Raw genomic sequence first — 27275 nt, 5'->3', positions numbered from 1 at the left:
ATTGTAATATCTCCTGAAAAAGGTACACAGTGCCCATCACCCAAAATCTTATACATATCAATTTTATCTATCACACCACACCCATCCTGTCACCCCAGTCATTCAATCCTCCCGTGTGTTCTTGTGTATTGTGGAAATTGCATTGAAATGATGTGGGGTCTGTCATGTCTATTATGTCATGGGGTAGTTTGTTCCATTCACATATTGTCACCCATCTGGTTATTGACCTTGCATAGCATTGCTTGAATTTAATTCCAAGAGTAAGCCAACTGGGGGAAATTAATTCAAGCAAAACCCATAACCATTGGCAGGAATCCAAAAACAATCTATAATTTAAGGATGAGTAGAAACATTGAAAAATTATAGTTATAAACATACCGTCTCTGATTGGGCCATTTTGGTCATCAACAACAAGGATGAATAGATGTAAGAGATGCCTTGTTTGCTCTGGGGTAAGGGGAGATAATTATATATGACATGTATAATTATCACACTGTCTAAATAAATTCCTATGAGTTTTTATGTCTAATGCCAACAACAATAGCAGCAGTAATAATAAAAATGATTAATGAAGGCGATGAAGGTGATGATGATAATACCACGACGATGGTGATAGTGACTACTTAGAGACAAGCACCAAAAGTACACCAATAATCGCTTTAAAAAGTTTTACTCATTAGGGTAGACAAAGCGCAAGGATAATGAAATTGTTTGATGTTCAGAAACTCAAAACTTTCTAAATTCAAATCTAAGGGTTTGCTACGATCAGGCCTGTTATTTATTTTACTTCAATTTTTGGCTCCTTAGTCTATCCAACAGAAAGTGAGTGGCTTGTTAGTTCAATAATGTTCAATACAATTGACAATAATCTAACCTCCTTTCTAAAGGATAGCAAGCAATTATTGAAGATATGAAAGGTAAAAAATTCATCGTCCTCCAACTCCTACCAACTTACTTACTCTCCAGCATTGTCCTCATTGACGTTGAATGCCCGCACTCTGCGATGACAAAAGTCCTCCTCCTCCTACTACTACTACTACTACTACTACTGCTGCTGCTGCTGCTGCTGCTACTGCTGCTGCTACTACTACTACTACTACTACTACTACTACTACTACTACTACTACTACTACTACTACTACTACTACTACTACTACTACTACTACTACTACTACTAGTAATAATAATAATAATTAATAATAATAATAATAATAATAACAATAATAATAATAATAATAATAATAATAATAATAATAATAATAATAATAATAATAATAATAATAATAATAATAATAATTAATACAATAGACAACACATTTTACACAGTTGATGGGTAAACCTTCCTTTACATTACAAAATAGGAATCATGAGACAAAAAGGTTAAAAATAATAAATTTTAAAGTTAGAATTGGCCTTGTGAATCTAGAGGACTGGAAAAAGAGGGGTCATACCGTGATAAAAGCTTGAGTGTTTGCCAGTAGAGACGGGATGATTCCCTGTGTTTGTATGACCTTGATGGCAGCATCCATGTCTGCACTGAGATGTAACGATTCCAGCAACAGACACAGCGACACGATTTGGAGCTGGATGGAGGAGACAGTGAAAACTTTGTTGTTTTTATATTTAAAAAAAATAAATAAATAAAACTTTTACAATGCACAATATCCATTAAATGTGCTCAAAGCGCTTCACAAGGGGCCTAAGCCAACTGCAACACCGAATATGTAGGACATGATATAAAACCTGTATTATAATTTCTTTTCAACGGAGACAACACAGTTACCGGTAAGGTAAGCCTACTCATTTTACGCCTAAGTATGATTACAAAATGTATGTAAAAGACTCAATACGGATTCTAACCTTTGAAGTCCATGTCACTAGCAACAAGACAACAAAGCCACACAAAATTGATTGAGGCTGAAGATATATAACAACTTTAAAAAAAAAAGAAATTGAACTTCTCACAGCCAAGAAGAAAAAAATCTAAATTTTTATAAATACTTTTCTATATTTTTGTTTACCACAATCAAAAAGATATGATTTCCACCCTTATTTCTTTAATAATGATGATGATAACAACAATAAAATAATAATAATAATAATAATAATAATAATAATAACAACAACAACAATAACGATAATAATAACAACAATATTAATAATAATAATAATAATAATAATAATAATAATAATAATAATAAATAATAATAATAATAATAATAATATATACTTTATTCATCCAAAAAAATGGAAATTCGTTTACAGGGTTATTCAAAATGATTCCTCAAATTGAAAGATCTTAAGGAGTTACATTACATAAAGGATCTTGTGTATGTACCATCCCCTCCAACTGATATCAATGAATTAAAAGTACCAAACTGTGACTGCCATTTAACTCTCTTAAACTACTGTCATGAAAGAGTGGCTTAGCTTCACAGGAAGATTATAGTCAAGATTTAAATTACAAAATGAAGTCATTTTAAACACTTGTAAAATATACTAGTTGTCAACATTATGTATTTATTGTTAAAATTACCTGTTTGGAGTTAAAAGAACATCCAACGACCGAAACAATAAAATTTCCTTTAATCTGAAGTGTATTTCAGGTGAGTGTTTTCTATAAAAAAGTCTCTGTCAATGTTTCACATTCAATTGATATCAATGTTTTTTTCTTTTGAGTAATAGCTGAAAGTTTGTCTGTGTGTGTGTGTCTGTATGTCTGTGAGTGTTAGTGCTATTTAGATTGTCTTACTTGTACCTGTGAAGCACATAGAGCCTGACGTGGTCATGGTTATGTGCTATCTAAGTGCTAAAAATTATCATCATCATCATTATTATTATTATTGTTTATTGGGTTGTGGCCCTTTGCAATGTGATGAATCATTTTGAAAAACCCTGTCATAATGATAATGATAATAAATAATAATTTGGCTCTTACCTTGACATGGCCAGCCAATGCCTTGGTTTGAGGGCTCTCCCCGTCTTCATCAGTGGTGTTGGTGGTTGTGGTAGTGGTTGCCGTTGTTTGAATCAGAGTAGTCAGTTGTCGGGTACTTTGGTGGTAGACTGAACATACCACCGACAAGAGACTGGATAGATGGTCTGGTAGCCCTGATGATGGGACAGTGAAAATGTTAGTTTGAAGCTAGAACACAACACAGACAATAGACTGGATAGATGGTCTGGTAGCCCCGATGATGAGACAATGAAAATGTTACAGTTTGAAGACAATATATATAATATAATGTAAACAAACAAACGATGAAGTTGAAGGTAAGCTGCGATTTAACTCATTGCGGCCCAAATCACCCGCTCAAATAACATCTCCAACAGTTCAAATCGCCCGATATCGCCTGCCAGGTACCCAGCATCTTTGAACCCGTAAACTAAAAACGTGTGTAGAACCACTTCTTTTTATTTAGAAAATAAAAGTAGAGAAAGAGTGAAAGGGAAACTAGAAATTTTCCGATCGTTTTTATCTCAATTCGTTTGTCTGCTGTGATTTTTTGAAGTTTGTCGACCAAATCGGTCGTGGTAACGTCCTTTTTTTCTCTTTTTTTTCTGGAATGGCGTTTGAATTCCTCAATTCTCGGGCGTGATCAACGTTTTTTATTGGAAAATGACGATGATAATGCTCATTCAGACAATGAATCAGACATTGAGGTTGAGTTGGATGCGAATTTTGATGACATTGACAATGGATTTCATGTGTTTTAACATTATTACATATTTTTCAAATCAAAATATAAATCAATAGTCCAAAACAATACATCAAATTAAAGGCCACACATTCTTCTTTCCAAAACAGCTTTTATTTTGTTTCTAGCATGCCTCACATTCTTGCAATGAATTTTTTAATGAAGTGTACTATGCAATTTAGAAGAGTTATCTCCCTCGCATGGTCTGCAAGAGACAATTTTTCAGATTATGCCCCGCCAGCAATGGGTTAATCCATCCGGACAGATGTGGCCGTTTTAGGTTTCCTTTTCACCAACAATGTGGAAGACAATGATCATCAGATTTCCCGTTGAAATCCATTGATCACACCTTAGTCAAGCGAAGTTGAGCCTCACCTTGAGATTTTTTTTTTATATAGCGCAATATCCATTAAACATGCTCAAAGTCCTTTACAAGCTTTCCCTGGCCAACAGCAACATTTAACATGTAGGACGGGACATGATGCCTATTAGGCAATATTACAATTTTTTCCGGACAGAGACATCGCTGTTAACGGCCAGGTACTCAAATTACACCTGAGGACAGTGAGAGAATGTGAGTAAAGAGCCTTCTCCAAGGACTCAACTATGGGTCTTCCGATCCGAAAGCGAGTGCCATACCACTAGACCACATAGCCGCACAAAGTAAAGTGCTTAATCCAATTACATGTTGCCATGGCCAGAATTTGCAATCATTAGGATGTGAGGTGGTTGAGTGTTTTGGCCTTGAACTGTAACCTGGCTCTGACACCGTACTGCTGATCCATTAGCAATGTAGAACTTAAAGATATATGCAAAGAATTTGCCACACACATACACAAACAAACAAAACAAAAACAAACGACAACAAAAGGAAAAAGAAAAAAAACAAACAAAAAACAGCACAAAACAACTTACCATCCAGTTTGTTGCCACATTGTTGTAGGATTGCCAGGACAGATCCCAGAAGGCCAATGTGTACAGATGGTAACAACTTATCACAAGTCATACATGACTCCTCCACCAGCCTTACCAGATCCCTCACCATAATTGATGGACCGGACACTGTTCTGGGAGATCGTAGGAACTCTTCTATCATCGAAGGGAATAAATCTCTGGAAAATAAAATGTCCCTTTTTTTAAAAAAAATTCAAAATTAACAAAACAAACCAGTTAAATTAAAAATTTTTATAAATTCCTATTTCTCAAGGGGTGAAATTAAATTAACTTTTTAAAGAGCAAGGTTTTTGTACCATTAAAATTTCAAATCAAACCATCTGACAACTTTTACTTCAGCAAAAGTCAAGGAACCAGCATGGTGTGATCTGGTACCAAATATTTTTTTACAAGTTTTATTGAACAATTTTATTAAACTTTTTATGTAGTTATGTAGGTAGAGCACAAAAAAATTAGAGTGGACCTGTCTTAGAGTCATCAGTATAAGTGTGTAATAGTGGGAGACATCAGTGTAAGTGTGTAATAGTGGGAGACATCAGTATCAGTCTGTAACATGGGTGAAAGTTAACGGGGATCAATTTGCCTGAAAGACAGACCGGTGAAGCCGGTTTGCCTGAAAAAGGTGTTAATTTAATTATTTGCGATCTACGACTAGCCAGTTGAGTGCCAACCTTCCCAGAGTGAAGTTCATACAATTCTATGACCCTAAATGTGTTTTTTTTTAAAGCAAAAAAAAAAAAAGGAAAAAGTATTTAGTCTGCATGATTGAAAACAAAATTTATATAAAAGCTAACACCAAACCCAAAGCAAAATGATCTCTATCATTTAAACACTCATTCGAAGCAATCTCTAGTGATTACAGTATTACCTGGTTTATGGAGACACAAAGATAAGCCATCACTTAAAATTTGTATAGTAAAAGGCTCAGAAATTGCAATACCAAGGGCTATTACAATTCGAAACACCCCAAAGAAGTGATCAAGAGACCCCAACCATGGTACTTGTTTTGATGCTATTGTTGGTATAGGTTGTAGTAGTGATGATGCTCTAGTGGTCGTGGTGATAATGGTTGTGACAGTGTCAATGCTGTGATGCTTGTAGCAGTGGTGACAACTATGAATACTACAACTACTACTACTTTTGGTTCAAAAATGGGAAATACCCACCTATGTGATATACAAGTTGAATACCCCAAAAATAGTCTTAGTGCATTTTTTAGTGCGTTCTTACAGCTCCCCATTCTAATAATAATAATTTTAAAAATTAGACTCATACAAAATATTAAAGAAAAAAAATATTATAAATGTAAACAATAAAAATAAAGTATTTTTAGTTGTATTATAAAGGGAAATAACCCATTTATGTTTATGTTTATTGGCAATACAGTCCTTGATTGAAGGCTTCATTGTCAAAGATGTTGGTTCTATTTTATTGTCACTTGACAAGTTCTATTTAACAAAAAGTAGAAGCTTAAATGAGATCTGAGGCCATTTGAAGTATAAAATAAGCTTATATGCATAATTCAATGCAAATCTTCAAAAGTGGTGTGAAAGGTCATAGTGAAAACCAGCGTTTAATAACCAACTGAAAAGTTAGATGTAGTACTAGTACAAAATGCGACTCATCAGCTGGTGTGTAAACAGATCAAATGCATGAAAGAAAAGTGACACATGTGTTCAATTGTCACCTTTGAAAGAATATTAAACAGTCTACACATCGGTATTTCCGGCGGTGCAATAATGCCGGAAGGCAATTATTACATTTACTAAAAAAACCGGAATTTCCGGCATATGCCGGCGAACTTTCATCCATGGTCTGTAATAGTGGGAGACATCAGTGTAAGTGTGTAATAGTGGGAAACATCAGTATAAATGTGTAATAGTGGGAAACATCAGTATCAGTGTGTAACAGTGGGAGACATCAGTATCAGTGTGTAACAGTGGGAGACATCAGTATCAGTGTGTAATAGTGGGAGACATCAGTATCAGTGTGTAATAGTGGGAGACATCAGTGTAAGTGTGTAATAGTGAGAAACATCAGTATAAATGTGTAATAGTGGGAAACATCAGTATCAGTGTGTAACAGTGGGAGACATCAGTATCAGTGTGTAATAGTGGGAAACATCAGTATCAGTGTGTAACAGTGGGAGACATCAGTATCAGTGTGTAACAGTGGGAGACATCAGTATCAGTGTGTAATAGTGGGAGACATCAGTATAAGCGTGTTATAGTGGGAAACATCAGTAAAAGTGTGTAATAGTGTAAATAGGTCATACCTTTCTCAAATGACATAATTGTACTTGTTTGGTAGACATTTTAACACTAATTATACATATCTAATTATTTCTTCCCTGTAAACTGGGTAGACAATGTGAAACATTTGACTCATGACAGTGGGATAAGAAAATGGCTATTTATTCTTACTTTAATGTATATTTTATCAGAAAAAAAGGGTTCTTGGATGAATTTGGTATCTTTAATTGATCTATTACTATTAGGCTCCCTGTACAAAAAAAAAAAAGGTATCTCACAAATCAAATATCTTGTAAATGTACACCTTTATAAGCTGGGAGAACAAAGGACTCACTTTCCCCACATGCTGACTAAGGTGAAATACAGGGCGCTTGCCACAGATGCCAACTTGACCTTTAGCTGGGTCATCTCCCCTGCCTTGAATTGCTCTGTGATGCCAGTCAAAAGGTCATGGAGGATGGCGGCCTTGACCTTATCATTAAGACCAACTTCTGCCACCTGAAAAAACAAAACAAAAACGAATTTGAAAATTCTGGTGTTATGTTCAATATTTTTGCTTTAATTTTTTTTTTTCTTTTCTGGAGTGACAGTGATTTTTAAAATTGGATAGGGTCCAGAATGTTCAGTGGTAAAGCATTTGCCTCAAAGCAAAGAGTCCTATTTCAGTCTTGGATGCATTTAAGGTTATTTCTTCTTCCGGAACCTATATCTACCCAACAGTGATTTGGTGTCTGGATCCTGTTAGATCTGGTGGAAAGTACTTTGTCATAGACCAGTATACTATCTAAAGGTGTAGTAAACAATTGTTACGGTGCATGAGAAAATCAGTCGCTTGGTGAAGAGATTCGAGCTGAGATATTGCCTATTTTAGTTCGAAGGTCAATTTTTATCAAAAATGAGTTCTTGTCATAAATGGTTAAATCAATCATTTTTATACATATTCGTGAAATATTAAAGTTTAATTTCACTTCTAAATATTTTATTTTAATTATTTTTTACAGCTAGTCTAGTTGAAAAAGTATGAAATTTGAGAAAAGTCGCTCGATATCTTTCCCATTTTTAGATCTCGCGGACGGACATTAGTTTTCTAAGAATCCAGTATGCAATGCATATCAAATTAAAGGGGATTCCCCTGGCTTTCCATTGAAACCTAGTGCGCATGACTACATAAAGAATGCTGACCGTGAGAACCTCTGCGCATCCATGACTCGGGACTCGTCAATGGCCAGTCGAGTGAAGTCGAGTGACTTCAACGAATCTGGGTCACGGCAGTTTGATACACAAAACAATGCACTGACATATCGAAAAAAAAAACACATTTTCCCCACCAAATGTCTTCTTTATCTTTCCCTTGATCGACTCAACATATGCGTTTAATTAATGCACTTGTATTTTCTGCAAAATTCATAAAAATTATACAATGCCATCCGTCGTCTAGTCTTTGTTTACATTCACAACCTTCACATCCGCAAACAAAAATGGCACAGAAAACAACAACAGCCGAAGCCGCTCAAGTAGCAAATATCATCAACCAGGCCACTAAAATGTTTTGGGGATGTTGTTCGAAGCGAGAGTGCCTCCCAAATAATACGAGAGTATTTCAGCACCAGAGATACCCTTTCTGATTCTTTGGAAGACGATGATGAGTCGAAATCCCTCGAACAAGAATGACACACAAGAGACACACACCCCCTTCTGTCTTCGATTTAATCCAAGTTTTCACGTGTTTAATGATTTAATTTAAGTTCAATCTATTAGAAAATGGATTATCTGTGTAACACCATCTCTCTTGGTTTGAACATAAATCAAGAAATTATATTTGAAGAGCTTCAATTGTCATGACTAAGACTGAGAATGAAACAAAGTGTAAACATGGCATGAATGACTTATGAGACGTGGAATAAATGATTTGGTTGGAATAAATTGATCGTTATGCTTTAACACTGGAAGGAATTCCATATGGTCTTGTCAATTCTATATTATACTTATACAACATAAAATACACATACATTTCCTCTGACAGAGGTGAATATGCTTGATTCAAGCTATCTCAACTTTGAGAGCCATTTTCTCAAAATAAGGTTTCCAGACCCTGACCCATACATCTGACCATTTCTTCATGAAAAATCACCCGATTTACTTCAAATGAAGATTAAAATGCTCAGGGGAGTATATGCTTTCAGAAAATGCAAAAAAATGCAAATCCAAAATTTTCACCAAGCGACTGACTTTCTCATGTACTGACACAATTTTTACTGTCAGTTTAAACAAAACAAAAAAATGAAGAAAAACTCTGGATCTTAGGGACAAATGACACTGAGGACTGCATCTTAACTATTCTATAACCAATGCATAAGATAACGGAGCTGAATTAATTTTTGAATTTGGAAAAAAATTGTTTTAAAAAAAAAAAAAAATTTTATCTTACAAAGTCTAATTTTATCCAATCATTTTAACGTCTTCTTATCCTTCATATAAATCCTCTGACTCAGTCAGACTAAGTATTCCACACTGATGATGTGCATATCCAAAAGACTGAGACAATTAGTGCATCTTCATAGCTGTCAACTTTTCAGAAATCCAAAACAGATTTCTATAGCCTATGCACACGAAAAATTATCAACGAATGTTATCTCAATCATTAATCCTTTAAAATTATTTATTACATTTTTACTGTATTTGTTTTTATTGACTCTATGAATCCTTGATTTGGCTATGAATTATTGTTATTATTTTATTTTTTTCACTTAAAATTGATATTTATATTGTAAAGTGCCCAGATCTTGTGTTTTACACAAGAATGAGCGCTATATAAATGTGTATTATTATTATTATTATTATTATTAATATCCCGAAATGAAGAATGATTAGAAATAGAAATCTCATCTATATAGTGATCAAGTGATGTATGGGGATGTATTTTACTGAAGCTATTGAGGTTTTCAAGCTTCTAATGTTTTTTAAAACTATTCTTTTCTTTTTCTCCTTTAAAAGAGGGTGAAAAAAAATCTGATTTCTGCTAGAAGGCCAATTGAATCTGAATGTTACTCAAAGTTGACTCCATTCTGAGTATCTGTAACTGAGGGCGGAGAGAGTTGTTGAATGAGACAGCCATTGGTGGTGTTAGGCTGATCTGTACTGATTACAGATTTTCTGTAATGGTTGGAAGCTATACATCTTTACATTTATAAATGACCACAAAGCCGTTTTAACCAAACTCAACAACAACTATAAATTCATATATAAGAAATTAAAAAAAAAAAAATTCCCTTTAACATTCATCCTCAAGTGGAAATTTGTTTTTAGAGTCTATTCCAAGGGAAGATTGGATCAACCCAGGTGTCAGCCGCAGTGCAGCACCGCAAGATGAGCTAGGGCGAGGTGACTTGCTCAAGGCCGCACAGTGCGGCAGGTAGTCGAACTCGGTACCTTTAGGGTACGAAGCAAAGACCATACCACTGAGCCATGCAGCCCCATTGGTAAATAGATCCAGCTTGAATCTAGCAGACGTGACTAGAATATTTATCGACCAGGTCTTACCTTGAATCGAGCAGACGTGACTAGGATGTTTTTCCAAGCCTGCAGCAGGACCAGGGATGTTGGCAGGTCAGTGACATCGTCCTTGTCTAGGCTGTCAGTGCTGTCATGATGGGCTGCCCACTTCAGGCTTTTCTTCACTACCTGGGGGTAGATGAATAATTTGCAAGAGGTGCCGTGGCGACTCATAATGCCAGAAAACAGGATTAGACCAAAGAGAAATCATAATTTTGAATTAAAAATTATTTTTTTCAGAGGACAAAATCCTAAAAACCATTTCTTTTCCACACTCATTTTCATTATTCTTTATTTTAAAATAAACCTTATTTCACATTCAAGAAATAGAAACACAATGACAAAAATAAAATTATTATAATATAAAGTGACAAACAAAACTAAATCAGGTGCTAAAAGTGGATGCATCAAAGACAAGCGTGGAAACACCATCATGGACAAAGACTGCATTCTAAACAGATGGTCAGAATATATTGAAGAACTTTTCTTTGATAATCGAGGAGAAATGCCTATGATAAAAGAACTGGAAGGGCCTTCTATAATGAAAGATGAAGTTAGGAACGTCATGAAAAGCATGAAAAATGGAAAAGCTGCAGGACCTGATGCCATAACAATTGAAGCCTTGACTGGCCTGGGTGAATGGGGGATTGAATTCATCACAAACCTTCTAAATCAAGTGTATGACACAGGAAAAATGCCAACTGATATGAAACGATCCATTTTTATAGCACTACCAAAAAAGCCAGGGGCAGTTGATTGTGAACAACACAGAACTATTAGCCTAATGAGCCACCTCACAAAAATTCTTTTGAAGATAATTTTACTAAGAATAAGAAATAAAATACGACCTGAAATTGGGGAGATGCAATTTGGTTTTGTTGAGGACAAGGGTACCAGAAATGGAATATTCACATTATCAATGCTGATGGAAAGATGTATTGAAGTAAATAAAGATCTGTATATGTGTTTCATCGACTATTCAAAAGCCTTTGATAAAGTACAACACGAAAAACTATTCAAAATTCTATCATCCTTGGACATTGATGGTAAAGATTTAAGAATATTACGGAATTTGTACTGGGAACAAGAAGCAGCAATGCGTGTTGACAACGAACTAAGCAGTTTTACACCTATTAGAAGAGGAGTTAGGCAGGGGTGTGTTTTGTCTCCAGATTTATTCAACCTCTATAGTGAAATGATATTAAGAGATATCGAACATAAGAAGGGGGTGTGTATTGGAGGAAAGAATGTAACAAATCTGAGGTATGCAGATGATACGGTTCTACTGGCAGAATCTGAACATGAACTACAAGAATTACTGGATGTTGTAGTCAGGAGTAGTGAAAATATGGGACTGGAACTGAATATATCTAAAACAGAATGTATGACGGTATCTAAAAATAATAACCTACCAGCCTGTGTAATAACAAGCAGAGGACAAACAATACAACAAGTTGAATGTTTCAAATATTTAGGCTTCAATGTAACATCCAATGGAAAATCAGATTGTGAAATAAAGAAAAGAATAGGTATGGCGAAGAATGCATTCAACCAGCTGCATACAATTATGAAAAACAGGAATATTAGCATGAAAACAAAAATCAAAGTCCTGGATTGCTATGTACTGTCTGTGCTGCTATATGGTTGTGAGAGCTGGACCATAAACAAGACCATGGTTAAAAGACTGGAGGCAGTGGAAATGTGGTTTTACAGAAGAATGATGAGGGTGTCATGGATGGAAAGGAAAAGAAATGAAGAAATTTTAGAAATGGCAAACAGAAAAAGATCACTGATAACAAAAATCATCAAACGCCAAATGGAATTTTTAGGACACATTATCCGCCACCCTGGTTTGGAAATACTCGCCTTGACTGGAAAGATGAATGGAAAAAGAATAAGAGGAAGACAAAGAATAACGTATTTGAAAGGGATAAGAACTTGGACAGATGAAGCTGAGAAAGGTGGCGCTGCTTTAATAGAATTGGCAAGAGATAGATCAGCTTGGCGGAAGATGACCTCCGACGTCTGCTTCAGATATGGAACTACATGAGATGAGATATATATATATATATGAGGCAATTGAAAGTTTGTAATGAAATAGAAATATGCCATACACTACATTCAAAAACTTTAAGACAAATTATAATACATGTCATAAAATATCACTTCATTATCAAGGAATGAACTCAAGAAAAAAAAATAAAATGGATTTTAAAATTCTTATCAAGATTTTTATTTTTTTAATTGTAAAATTACAGAAAAAAACCAGGAAAAAATTTGTAAGTTAGCAGCTCTGAAATATTGATAATTCCATATATTCAACAGAAGATTTTGAGATGCTCTTGTACCTCAGATTTCACAAAAAGGCATAATCTAGTATTTGTTCCTTATTTTTCTCAGAAGTTTATCTTGGATATTTACTTCTCATAGGTATCCCCAAAGAACAGCAGATTTGGTATTGATCTGCTGTTACTTTAACCCCTTGCTGTCCAAATCGCCCGTAATCGCCCGCTCAAAACACATCTCCAACAGTTCAAATCGCCCGATATCACCCGCCAGGTAGACAGCATCTTTGAACACGTAAATTAAAAACGTGTGTAGAACCACTTCTTTTTATATAGAAAACGAAAGTAGAGAAAGAGTGAAAGTGAAACTAGAAATTTCCTGATCGTTTTTATCTCAATCCGTTTGTCTGCTGTGATTTTTTGAAGTTTGTCGACCAAATCGGTTGTGGTAACGTCCTTTTTTTTTTTTCTTTCTGGAATGGCGTTTGAATTCCTCAATTCTCGGGCGTGATCAACGTTTTTTATTGGATAGTGACGATGATAGTGCTCATTCAGACATTGAAGTTGAGTTGGATGTGAATTTGGATGACATTGACAATGGATTTCATCTGTTTTAATATTATATTTTTCAACTTTTAAATTTTTTTTAAAATTCAAAATATAAATCAAATTAAAAGCCATTCATTCTTCTTTCCAAAACAGCTTTTATTTAGTTTCTAGCATGCTTCACATTCTTGCAATGAATTGTTTAATGAAGTGTACGATGAAATTTGGAAGAGCTATCTCCCCTCGTATGGTCTGCAAGAGACCATTTATGAATTTATATGGTGTTGTATTGTGTTGTGCATGTTGTAACAGTAGGAACAACTGGAAGCATGAAAAAGTGGGGGCTGGCTGAGACTAGCTTGTGCACATGTGGATGCCCAGAGCAGACAATGGAGCACATCCTTAGAGAATGCCAGGACAGGCCCAGCTGCACTGACCATGACCTAAGAGTCTGCTCTACAGATGCTGTGGAGTGTGTTCGGTGTTGGAGCAACAAGCTATGATGATGATGATGAATTTATATATTTAAATTTTGTTGGTTTTGTTCGATTTGTAATTTTCTAAAATCGGCATTTAGAAAGAATTAGAGTTCACTGGTGACAGTTCACTTTGGTGATAAGACAAGTCAATAGTGGAAGTGTTCTAGAAATGAATGGAAGTAAATCTCCAGAGCAATTTTCCGATATAAGAGAGAAGAGAAGATTTTGGAGCAATTGGGCCCATGAAACTGGAGTTTATCCGGGTATCTATAGAATGAAACAGACCACAACGATTGCCACCCTTTGGATAAGACGCTAGTCTATAACAAAATACTTTCTCCCAGAACTAATAGACTCAGCTACCCCATCATTGATGTGGACAGGGGTCAGAAAAAAATATTGACTGCACCCGGGATCGATCTTAGCCCCTTTGCATGTGAAGTGAGTACTCTACCAAATTAGCTATCGGGATTCCCTTCCTGTATGACACCATCCATATATTCAAACCAATGCACCAGACTCCTGAGAAAATACATGACCCCCCCCCCCCCATCTCCTACACACATACATAAACATGACCACACAGAAATAAACCAGGTACCATGTACGATGTGGCCGCCAAAACTAACCTCTGACCAATACTGGAGCCTTGACTTCTCCATGACTGACTGGAGACTGGTCTTAAACTTGCCGTCCAGTTTGGAGCTGAGGAAGGGAAGACAATGACATTTTATTTCAAAATTCTAGTGATTATGGTTGGATGGGTGGTTGAGTGGATAGATGGATGGATAAGTGGAAGGATGAGTAAATGAATCAAAGCTGTATACCTGGAAGTCGCATAGATTTCAAGAGCTGTAATTCGTAAAGAGTACGACAGTATTTTGGTCTTCAGCTTGTGGGCCTGAAAAATAAAACAAAAATAGTAATAATATAACAATAATAATATAACAATAATAATTATAATGCAATAACAATAATAATAATAAAAATGATAATAATAATGATGATGATAATAATAATAATAATAATAATAATAATAATAATAATAATAATAATGATGATGATGATGATGATGGATGATGATGATGAATGATGATGATGATGATGATGATGATGAATGATATAATAATAATAATAATAATATATAATAATGAATGATGATGATGATGATGAGATGATGATGATGATGATGGATGAATGATGATGATGATGAATGATATAATAATAATAATAATAATAATATAATAATAATAATATAATAATAATAATAATAATAATAATAATAATAATAATAATAATAATAATAATAATAATAATAATAATAATAATAATAATAATAATAATAATACAGACCTGCCTATCATTACAAAAGGTTCGTAGAATTATTAAATTTCGTCTCCAATGTCAGACTTCATGAGTATCTCAAAGTCATTAAAACTTATTAAAAATGAAATTTGATGCCAGACTACATCATTTTAAGGATGTTGAAGTGTGACTACAGTTTTTATCTCCTAAAAGCGATGAATTTTTAGATTTTTAAGAAGGCAGGTCTGATAATAGAAATAATAAATAAATCATTAATGTGGTTCACATTCAGCCAAAAGTCAAAAGACCCATATTGACATTTTGAACGTTACGACATCAAAATCATGCACTAACAAAACCAACATTTCATTACTTTTAAACTAAAACAATTCAAAGTTTTAACAAATTCATTAAGGATGGTTTCTCTTTTAAGTTTTTGTTGCTTATGCTTTTTTGAAAATAATGCATTTGATGATGATGACAATAGTGGAGGTGAGAGTGGTGGTGTTGGTAATAAATATGATGCTGTGGAGGCCGTGATGTGGAAGTCGTGTGGTGACTTTCATTGGAATCATAAATCCTCACCAAAATTTCATGGAAGTTGCCCATAACCAGACCAGAATGTTTTCTGGTGATACTGAAATTTTGGCATTTCTGAATAAAGATTGAAATAAAGATACACATTTTTGAGAAGATGTAGAATGTAATTTGGGACGGTTTGCAGAAATATGTTGTCTTGTGGTATGACACTTGCCTTCAGACTAGAAGCTCCAGGGTTTGAGTCCAGCTCTGAGTGGTGCATAGTTGAGTCCTTGGAAAAGGTCTTTACTCACATTCTCTCATCGTATTCAGGTGTAAAAGAGTACCTGGTCATTAAAAGCATTGCTGTCTGAAAAAAATTGTAACATCGCCTAACAGATGTCATGTCTTGTCCTACATGTTAAGTGTTGCAGTTGGCTAGGGACCCCTTGTAAAGCGCTATAAGCATGTTTAGTGTATATTGTGATATATAAATGCCCTAGTTTTTAAAAAAATCAAAAATCACTTTATCCAAAAGTGTCGGTACACTAGATAGTGAGTCAACCGACAGATTGACCTGAATTTACCTGTACTGATTGAGGGTCTTGGGGGGCTAAAACTGGGAGATCAGACTGCAAAGGGGACAGAACACTTGGCCAAAAGGACTTCCTGGTGAGAGAGATATTGGTGAGAGCATGTTATCCTTTCAGTTTTCCACATAATGTTTCCTCAGTACCTTGCTGTTCTTCATTTAGGACAATGTGATATGAGGCTGTGCAAAATGGTCGTTTTCATAATTGCCATAAAAATAATCCAATTCTATGTTATTTTGAAAAATTATGGGAAAAACTTGATTACATTTTGGATCAATAATGAAAAAAAATGAGGATGAAGTTGATGTTCAGTCCAAACTTTTTAAACACTTGAAATAGCTATAACTAGACCTGCATGCGAGTCCTGACCAAATTGTCTGAACTTTTTCACACATATCGCCTTACCGGATCTTGTATTTTGTAACTCAGTACTTAGTCATATATACATTTTCTTTTGGATTGTCCTACCGAATATATTTATTTTAAAATGTTAAAAAGTACCAAAAATTTATAGGGAGAAGGGACAGCATGGAGGTAGAGTGGTAGTTTGATATTTTTTCAAAAATAAAAATTAATAATTAGTTTTTTACATAGACAGATAGGCCTTTAAAAACCATTTAATATGATACCTTACTTTTGGATCTAGGATAAACGGTTCCAATGTTATGATGATTTTACTACTCTAAATTTACTCTTACAAAAAGCTCAAAATTGATTGAGAATTCCCCCACTGGACAGCCTCTCGATAAGGTGACTACTGATTAAAACGGGATTTTAGCATAGAAAAAAGAGGGTTGGTCACTTGTGGTCAACATTAAACATATTGCACTGTCTTCAATCTTTATGAAATTTGATATAAACATAGACAAATGAATTATCTAGATGCCTTCTCTTTTACTTTTATTTTTTTGCTATCTCAATTTTGAAAAAGATTTCAAAAGCTTTAAAATGACGTTATTTTTATCAAAATATAATTTTTGATACAATATGTCAATATTGATTTCTATCACATCAAAAGAAATCTTGATCTCTGCCCTTTAAAATGATACCAGAGCCGTTCATATACAGTAGAACTCGGAAATAGCGAGTTCGACGGGTCCACTCCTGATTACTCGCTATTTCCGAGTTCTCGCTATTCCCGAGTTGCCAGGAAAGGTTATAATATTGCTGGTTATTCCCCTCAGTGTGTAATTCGAGTAAAAGCCATCGCCCCTATTTCAATTTCTTCACAGAAGTGGCAGAATGCTTGTTTTTTTGTTGTTTTTTGTGTGTGTTTTTTTTTTTTCAAGTAAAATCATGACTAGAAAAAAAACAAGAACATAGAAGTGTGTGTGTGTGTGTGTGTGTGTGTGCGTGTGCGCGCGAGTGTTTGTATGCACTTGGCATGTTTGATGAGGTAAGCAAGCGCATCACTCAATCACTGACCCATTGAAATAATGGTTCCACACACTCCCCTCTCTTGCTGATCGTGTCGTTCGTTAACGATGCTACTCGATGACCGATGCTGCGAAGTGAGGCACCACATTGGATGAATAATTGACCCCAACCCCCAATAGGCTACACACACACGCACACAAACCCAACCCCCACCCATATTTGTTTCGCCTACAGACTAGGCTACTATGTAATATTACTCGTAACGAAAAATAAGAAAAGAAAAGAGGCTAGGCTAAAAATATTTAAATTGCCATTGTCTCTTGTTTTGCTTTACTTCGTTCGCAGTCCTAGGCTGGGGCAGGAAATGCTCGTTATTTCCGAGTTGACCTTTTTTTCATACTCGCTACTTTCATGCTAATTTTATTGACTCAAATAAGGGAAAAAAACGGGGATTTAGATTTTACTCGCTATTTCCGAGTACGTTACTTTCATGTTCTACTGTATTGTGAAAAATAATGCAACAGTGATTATGTGAAATTGTGTTATTCAAATTTTAACCCAAAGTTAAGCTTCACTTGTCCAATGGCTAATCGGCACCTGTCTACCTACAGACTGGAATCAGTTTCAGTTAGGGCTAGGGTTGAGTGAGTTAAGAAATCTTGTGAAGCTTGGAGAGAGGATGAGTCTCTGTCTCAGCAATGAAAACAGCCGCAACGTCTGAGTTGTTTTTTTCTTTTTTTTTTTCTCTTGTGTTACTCACTTTGACTTTGAGAACGCCTCTTTATGACATGAATGATTTTCCTTTGCCACCGTAATCGGACCCCCCACAGTGGTTTTTAACCTGGAATAATTGATCTTATCTCTAAAGAGCAATAACCATCCCAATCATCAGACTTTAATCCACTGGCAAAAAAAAAATTCAAAATGCAGCACCCGGCTGTGCTGGCTTTCTCACGTACTCCGAAAGAAAATCATCGGTGCAGTCTTTCTCTTCCAGATCCCATTTGAATAGATTTCGAACACCATTCTCAACTGACTTCAGATCCGACGAATGGTCCAAGAATTGTTCAGGCATGATAACAAAAAAATAATGTAAAATATACAACGACAAATCCAGAAAGTTGATTGATAGTGCGAATAAAATTGAAATGTAGCAACGTTTAATTGAACAAACAAAAGTTACTTGAATGGAATACCGAAAGTATGAAAACGAAAGTTAACGAACTGCGCAAGCTCGATTTTATCGACACACTTCTTGTTTTTCAGACAGTGAAGATTTGCGGTGAACTCGGAGACTAGCGAAGTTTCCCGATAATTGCCGAACGAGCGTAACAAGGGCTTGAGAGTGCTGACAATATTGTCGGCACTTGACTGCTCGCCGCCGGTCGAGTTGGGGATCATCGACACTCCGACAATTGACGTCACTCGCAATCAGATTACTTTAGCAATAAAAAAATAAGTGATCCGGGAGATCGCAACGACCGTGATTGTCGGAAAACCGACAATTGTCGGCACACATGCAGGTCTATATAACTACTATAATTAAGGCGGCAGATCATCACTTTTTTGTATATTTTTCACTATTCAATATTGAGAAAATGATGAAAATAATTTTTATTCTCAGTTTTTGAAAACAACTTAGTATTAGAGTTTGTTTTTTGCTTTTAAGGGTTTTACAGCGCTTGCAATACATTAAGGTCATATCAGCGCCAGTAAAAAGGAAGAAAACGGGATAGTAAAAAGTTGAAGAATTACAATTAAAAGCACCCAAAAAAAGGTAAGACAAAGGGGAATTTGTTCAAATAGGGAACAGATGTAGATTCCAAAAGCACACTATCAAAGTTTGAGATCACCTAAAAGTCTCATCCAGACACAAGCACAGGTCCCAACTAAGAGGCATACACTCAAATGTTGACAAATCATATATAATATGTAAATAAAACAATACAGTGCATAACAGAGAGATGATTTACAAGACAAAAAATATCATCTCTCAAAACACTAATTATACAATTGACTGTTTCCCTCCCAAATAGGGTATCCGACCAGGGCCTGGACGAAAACCAGGTGATCCCATTCCAAAACAAAGACAGACAGCATGTTGGAAAACAGATATAGGGGGATAGAAGACACAGTAAGTACCTCCCTGCTCACTATGGGACACGATATGATGACGATATGATGATGAATTCCTAAACAAATGATTTAAAATAAAACAAGTAATTAGAGATCATCTGGATCAATTCCAGAGAAACATGGTCGGTTGGCAGGTCTGCAATTGGTGCAAATCGGTTTTGCTTTCTGTCTTTTCTTTCTTTTCTCCCATTTTTCAGTCCCCTTTTATGAGACCTTATAGGTTATCTTATGGATCTTACCTCAAAACATATCTTTTCAGAAAATATTTACTTAATTGAATTTTAAATGTATTGTATGTGATTTTTGTATTGATGATTATTTTGATGCCTGTTTTATGCTCTTAATTGTTTTGCTATTTTGGTTGATTTGGACTTGCAACATTACTGTTACCTGGGTAAACGATGTCCTTTTTTTTTATAAAAGCACTTTCATGTTTCAACGAAAGGAGCTATGTAAATATGCTTATTATTACCATTACAGATGAGAGATGATCAAAATTGCTTACCACCCCCTAAGTACCGTCATAGGCGTTTCCCTCATGGCTTGCCAAAGGGTGTGTAGAAATGCAAGTCCGCTTGCCAAGAGACGTGGAGGACACTGGTAGGTGCATTGCTTATCTACAGACAACAGTTCTAGAACGATGGGCAGACAACTCCCGACACCAAGACTTAATTCCGTCTGACATAAAGCAAGGTGGAAGAAAAACACATCAAAAAGAAAGCAATAAATCAACTCAATAAGTCAAATGCCATGCAGATGAGAGAAATCAAACAAAATATCTCAAAGCTTTTCAAACTTTCTAATCGCAGAGATTTAATTCTGGCCAAGTTCATCTATGTGGTTTAGAGGCATGACACCTGTACATACTAAGCCCAAGTTACACAGTGGGCCTGTCAAAGTTGAGTCCTTGGAAAAGGCTCTTTTCTCACATTTTACTCAGGAGTAAGATGAGTATCTGGCTGGAAAAAAAAAATATGGTAAAAGCGCCTTGAAAAAGCATCATGCCAAGTCATACATGTTCTATGTTGTTAGCTTGTAAATCGTTTTAAGCACATATTGAACTATCCAAAATTTGGAGTGTATCGGTTTAAAAGAAAATTTTTAAAAGCCAGGTTATCTCGTCTTTTAAAAATCTATCAATCCTAATAAATGGCAAACCTTGCTGCCATCTCCATCAGATTTTGTTGTAGCTTCTTTGCTTGCAGCTTTCAGTGTCGATTGTGGCTGCGTCTGACTGCCCGTGTTCACAACGTTTAGGAAAATCTCGATCAGACCAGGTTGGGACTCTACACAAACAGCCAACAACTCCAGTATCCCAACCTTGAGCTGGACATCCTGTGCAAGGGAGATAATTGAGAGTGCTGTTATCGTAATTCAAGCTTGAAAAAGTTAATAATGAACAAAATTGGTGAAATTGATAGAAAACAACAACGAAAAAATAATAAAAATAAAAATAAACACGATTTGCACTTTTCACATTTGACTTTCATATACACTGAGGTGTTGGAACTCAGCAGCAAGGTGTATTCGTCTTTAAAGTAAAATAAGCAATGTTGTGGGTAGGATCAGTGAGGATATGGGTGACAAAATTATATGGCCCCGACAATAAGTTCTTATGCATAAATTTATTACTCCACTTCACCAAGGTGTGAATGAGTCTTTGGTTATCGACAGTGGTGTATATTGTTGGAGTGATAGCACAGATAGAAAGTCGATATAGTTTCATATTGCCTGTTGGGGGATAAAAAAAGGCATTATAAACATACCTCCCTGCTTGAAAAATAAAAATGTGTAATGTAAGAGGTCATTTCCAGTAATTTATGAGAAAGAGAAAAAAATTACAGAAAGTAAACTGACAGTGAACACCAGAATTTGTTTTATCATTAGTAATAATAGTAGTAGTAGTAGTAGTAGTAGTAGTAGTAGTAGTAGTAGTGTCATAGTAGTGTAGTAGTAGAGTAATAATAGTAGTAGTAGTAGTAGTAGTAGTAGTAGTAGTAGTAGTAGTAGCAGTAGGAGGAGTAGTAGTAACAGTAGCATGTAGCAGCAGTAGCAATAGTAATAACAATGAATGGAGAAAAAGGCAATGTGGAACATATGTGGAGGACGTGACGAAGAACAGAGACGAGGAGGAAGTGGAGAAAAAGAAAGAGGAGAAGGAAGAGAAGGTAAAGGTTAGGGGGGGAAAATGGCGGAAGACGAGGATAAGGATGAAGAAAAGAATGGGGAGGAGGAAGAGGAGAGGGATAAGGAGGAGAAAGAAGTGGTAGCAGGTGGAAGGAAGAAAGAGAGGGAGGAGGATAATACTGACCTCTGAGACAGCCTGTAGTCTGGTGAGATACATGTCTCTGATGGCATCTGCATCGTTACCAAGACATGCCAGTATGGACATGGGGGATACCTGTAGACACAGGACATGGTATCATGATGAGTATGGTGATGAGGATGATGGAGATGATGATGAAGATGACAATGTTAAAAACAATGACAAATATAAATATGATGATAATGATGAGGATGAAGATAGGATGAGGATTATGTTGATGGTTATAATCATAAAGATAGTGATAGTAGTGATCTAGACAAATTAGTCTATTAGTCTAATGGACATGCCATTTACTTACCATGGCCAACCGTTTGAGCAGGACAGTGGCCAGTGCAGGCAGTCGGTGACTGTGTCTGTGGTAGATGTACTGGGCTATCACAGACACCAGGTGGCGCTGCTGGTGCTGCTGGCCAGGTGGCTGGGAGGACAGGGCACTCTCGACAGGAGACACGCCCAAGTTTGGAGGTTTCAGAAGGAGCAGACGATTCAGGAGTGAGAGGGACATTTCAATCAGCTGGACCAAGTCCACCCCCGGTCCTTCATTCATGCTGGGTGGAGGGAGGGGAAGGAAGAAATATCAGTAATAAATAGAATGATCCGGATGACCCGGTTTCAAGCCCCGCTTCAGGAACTTTCGTTTTTTTCCTTGAGCAAGATTATTAACCGCCAATTTGCTCACTTGGACAACATGGGTGATTCCTGTTGACATCAGACATCTTGTTTGATGAGTTATCTATATTCCTTCGTGGAATGCCTAGGCAACGATATCTTATGATAGCGTGGCGCAAAAGGCATAATTAATTAAATTAAATAGAATGTTGATGAGAGATATTGGTAAAGTATGGTAAATATAATATACTTGAAGTAACTGAAGGCCTCATATGCTGCTCAAGTATTAAGAGTATAGCAAAGTGCCTGAAGGTGTAATTGACCTTTGAGCTGGAGGGTCTGGAGTATCAGGATCACCATTTCAATTTTTAGCATTTACTTGCTTTGTTTTTAAGGGTTTTAAAGCGCTTGCAAGAAAATGGGATAGTAAACATTTTTAGAATTACAATTAAAGCACACAAGAAAAAGTAAGACAACAGGGAATTGTATCAACTAGGGAACTGATGTACATCCCAAGAGCACAATATCAGAGTACTTAGGTTCAGATCACCTAAATGTCTCATCCTGACACAAGGACAGGTCCCCAACTAAGAGAAGCACACTCAAATGTTTACAAATCATATATAGATAGTATGCACTTGGATAAGAAGCTCATAACATTGCCATCTGGAAGTATAACGGACCAACACACAAAACTATGTGTCACCTTGAACGTTTATAGTCTGCTTAATACAGTTTAGTGAGAATTACTCATAAACGCGGATGGCAAAAAGCAACAACAAAGACCTGAGTGACGTCAACTTCATTTTATCTATAGATAGAAGACATAGTAAGTCAGAAAACCCCATACAGTTTTTAGCATTTGAGGCTGTGCTAATGAGTTATTTTTGAAACATTCCACTCATAAAGACATTAATATCAAGTTATTTCGAAAACATTGGGTAGGACTTTGTAATCGTCAGTCTTAATGTATTAAATCATGAAATTCTTGGGTTTTTTTTCTTAAACTGAGAAACTGCCACCAAAATGAAAGTAGAAATTGGTTTTTAAAGTGTTGAAAAAGTGTGGACAAAGTATTCATTTTTTGGGTTATCTTTTAATGATTCAACCCAAGGAAAGTGATGAAATTAAATTCTATCCATAGATTTTCAAAATAACTTTTGGATTAATTTGTAGGCAAAGATCATTTTAAAGACAATAATGATAACGATGACGATGGTGATGATAATGATGACGTGACCACGATGAGAACATAAGTTGTCTCACCTCCTTTGCTGGGCTAAAGTTGTCTGTACGGTATCGACACCAGTGGCTACAATATCCAGCAAGGCCCTTCCTGCCCCTGTAAATAACAGACTGAACACACAACACTCCTTCATCGTAGGACCTTTCTTCTTGGGGACTTGTCTTCTTAATGTTGATGGCGAAAGCGATGAGGATGACGATGATTGCGGTGGTGGCAAGCCCAGGTAGGATGCTAAAGAAGATGACCTTGTTTGGTCATTGTTCATTTCTCCCTCCATTTCAACTTCGTCTGACCCACAGGTCTTGGGAAGGTCACTGAAGTTGAGGACCTTGTGGAACAATTGAAGACATTTTTGTCCTGAAACAAACAAATGAACAAAAAGAAAAGTTCTGGTTTACTTTTGGTTTTTACAAATTCTCTCAATGAAGCAGCATGGCACTCTCTCAAGTTCAACATGAATGGGTTATTAAATAAAATCACCTTTCCATTTCAAAATAATTATATTTTCACTAATTTTACCATAGTAAGACTTCATTTTTTTTTCGTTGTTAAATTTGATTTGATTTATTTGTTATAAAAAATGGTCTTCTTGCAAACTTAATTAATTTGGAATATAAAAAATCCAAATCTGAATGAAAAAAAAAAATCTTTCATTTATCTTAAATATCAAAATTAATCTAATACATTTCAGAAATAGAAACATTCATATTTACCACAATCCTTGTACAATCCCTATGCATTAAAATAATGTGACATTCGGAAGGAATACTTTCTGAACAAATTAGTTGATTTAAATTAAGAATAGGAAGAAAATAATGATTCTCAATAGAAAAATATTATAAACAACATTTGAACATTTGTTATTTTGATGTGTAAACATCACTTAATATTTCGAGAACAAAAAGGGGGATTTTAAAATCTTTTTAAACCCTCCACCCAAAAAATTGATAACAATAATAACAAAACTACTACAACAATAATAATAATAATAATAATAATAATAATAATAATAATAATAATAATAATAATAATAATAATAATTTAAAAAAAAAAATAAATATAGACCTGTAAATGAGCTCTATAAAAATTGACCGAAACTGAACCTCACTGAAACCCTTCGTATCAGAAAAATTCAAAGAATCGAAATGAATAGTAAACAGCAAGCTCGCTTGAGCAAAACAATTTGCGTGAGAATTAATTAGGCTACTTACCATTGTTTCTTATAATTGGGTACCCAATCAGTGAAGAAAGGGTCAACCAGTTTGTGCTTGTAGCAATCATATAACTTTCGATTTGAAGGTGTCTTCATAACGCACTTCCGGCGTTCGCATTAAACTTATTCATACTTTTAGGTTCCACCAAGTAAATGTGGTCAATTTTGGCTTAGACGAAACAGTGAAATTTATCGCTCATTGGGATCACGACAAATTTTGAAAGTGAAAAAATAATTTCACGAAGACTTTGTGAAAATACACTGGGATGTGTTCACACGGCAATTCTAAAAAGCGTCGCTTAGCCTTGGCAATATATATCCATCGTTAATATAAACGGCCCATGAGCTATGCATAGCGCTGTGGAACATTCCTAATTATTTCACGGTCCTTTGACTATGATTCATGAATTCTTTCTTTCTCTCCTTTTTTAAAATATTTGAATTTGACGAACTGACTGATTTCAGTTAATTGACTGAGAATTTACAGGTCTATAAATAATAATAATAATAATAATAATAATAATAATAATAATAATTAACCAGTAAAAACAAATTGGAAGTTGGCAGTTCAGGACTGGACATTCTGGAGTCAGGACATAAAAAAAACAATAACAATTCAATGATGCCTCACCAATCAGTTTGCGATGCTTCAAGTCCACAAATCTCCACTTGTGAAAAACAGGAAAGACATCCCTCAGAATAAACAGAATGCTGGCTAGATGTTCTGCCGATGATGTGGGAAGCTGGCTACTGGTGACTGCACTGCTACTGCTACGATGACGACTGCTGGCCACAGAAGACATCCCCTTTTTCTGCAATGACGATGACGACGACGACATGACCAACTGAGTGACAAGTTCCAGCACTGCAATTGTGACAGGATACAAACCCTGAGGACACTCTGTGCTGGCTAGTACGCTGCCATAAAGACCTTGGTTGATTCCGTCCCCTGTCAACACCTCTTCAAAATCGTCAATGTTTTTCTGTCAGGAAAGGAAGCAGTCCTGTCTGCTTTAAATGGTGAGTCACTTGGTCAGGCATGTGGGGCGTGGCTAAGGCTATACAGTGGATTGTGTGACCTAGAAGCTCCAGTGGGGCCGGAGAGAGGACGGAAAACCGTAGGATGAGCTGGTAGCAAAGGGTGATAATCTCTGTGAATTCGGGGACAGAGGATGGGTCAGAGGTCATGACCTCTTTAACTAATTCCATGACTAAGGTGACTTTGAGTAGTTGCTCTGTCTGTACCATGCCTGAAACAAAACGAATGTGAAAGAAACATGACTGCCACAAGGGATAGGAGTGGTGTTAGAGGTAAATCCATCTTATATGTATTTATTCAACCAGTTGCCATGTCTTTTTGATGAGGAAATAATATCATAGTTTTGTTGATGTATACATGATATTTGGTTTCCAAAACCGAACCTTGGTCAATAATTAATACAAAAATCACAATCTTGAGATGAAAAATCTGAATTTGGTCAAAATTGGTAAGCAAAAAATTTGAATATCTCTCTTTGTCCCCCCTTGCTTCAATGTTTCACACCCACACTACACCTGCACACTTTATTCTTTACGGATGATTGGTGGGGTGGAAGTACAGAATTGCAATTTTGGCAGGTAATAGGAAATTGGTATCTCAGGGAGAAATTGCAGCTAAATCAGTCTGAACATTTGACACATTACAATTGTTTAAGGTTTACTGTGATCTCCAAAGTCAGACAAAAAATACAACTGTATATGAAGTAATTAAAAATTATCCATCAATATGTATCCCTTTTTCACTCGCATAAGCCACAAACAAGAGCTGTCTACTTAGTCCTGCCATGGAGTCATACCTTACATAGATTAGCACTAAATGGTTTGAGTATCAATCTTGATCGTTTAAATGATGAAACATTTAGAACTGAAAGTCTTTATTTAAGAATAATGCTGTAGACAACATCAAACAACTCTTAGATTAATATAACTGTTTAAATATAGATAATTATCAAGAAATATAATAAATAAAAAGCAAGACTTCAAAATCCCAAGAATTTTGTAAACACTAAAAAAAAGAACAGGATGATAATAATAAAATGGAAGTTAGCAGTTCAACAAAGGAATACAGTTGGTTAAAAACAAATTTTCCCTATACTGAAAAATTCCCATCTATACTGATTTCTGTGATATGAAGTAATATGTTTTG

General features: G+C 35.6%; 1 protein-coding gene across 1 annotated transcript in view; it reads right to left on the bottom strand.

The window, feature by feature from the left end:
- Positions 1 to 27275, bottom strand: part of LOC144980074 (nucleoporin NUP188-like) — a 75211-nt gene that overhangs the window by 12844 nt on the left and 35092 nt on the right. The window contains 16 exon segments of the mRNA XM_078927560.1: positions 379 to 447; positions 1452 to 1583; positions 2939 to 3111; positions 4614 to 4810; positions 7239 to 7402; positions 10445 to 10585; positions 14396 to 14471; positions 14594 to 14667; positions 16178 to 16259; positions 20202 to 20374; positions 20855 to 21031; positions 22008 to 22097; positions 22321 to 22570; positions 23898 to 24234; positions 25722 to 26070; positions 26072 to 26340. Of these exon segments, the coding sequence (XP_078783686.1) occupies positions 379 to 447; positions 1452 to 1583; positions 2939 to 3111; positions 4614 to 4810; positions 7239 to 7402; positions 10445 to 10585; positions 14396 to 14471; positions 14594 to 14667; positions 16178 to 16259; positions 20202 to 20374; positions 20855 to 21031; positions 22008 to 22097; positions 22321 to 22570; positions 23898 to 24234; positions 25722 to 26070; positions 26072 to 26340 (2753 nt within the window).

This window comes from Berghia stephanieae, chromosome 9, assembly GCF_034508935.2.
Source record: "Berghia stephanieae isolate SIO BIC M18660-M18661 chromosome 9, UCSD_Bste_1.3, whole genome shotgun sequence".
Classification (NCBI taxonomy): domain Eukaryota; kingdom Metazoa; phylum Mollusca; class Gastropoda; order Nudibranchia; family Aeolidiidae; genus Berghia; species Berghia stephanieae.
The sequence above is the reverse complement of the archived record's forward strand: the minus strand, read 5'-3'. Positions and strand labels throughout refer to the sequence as shown.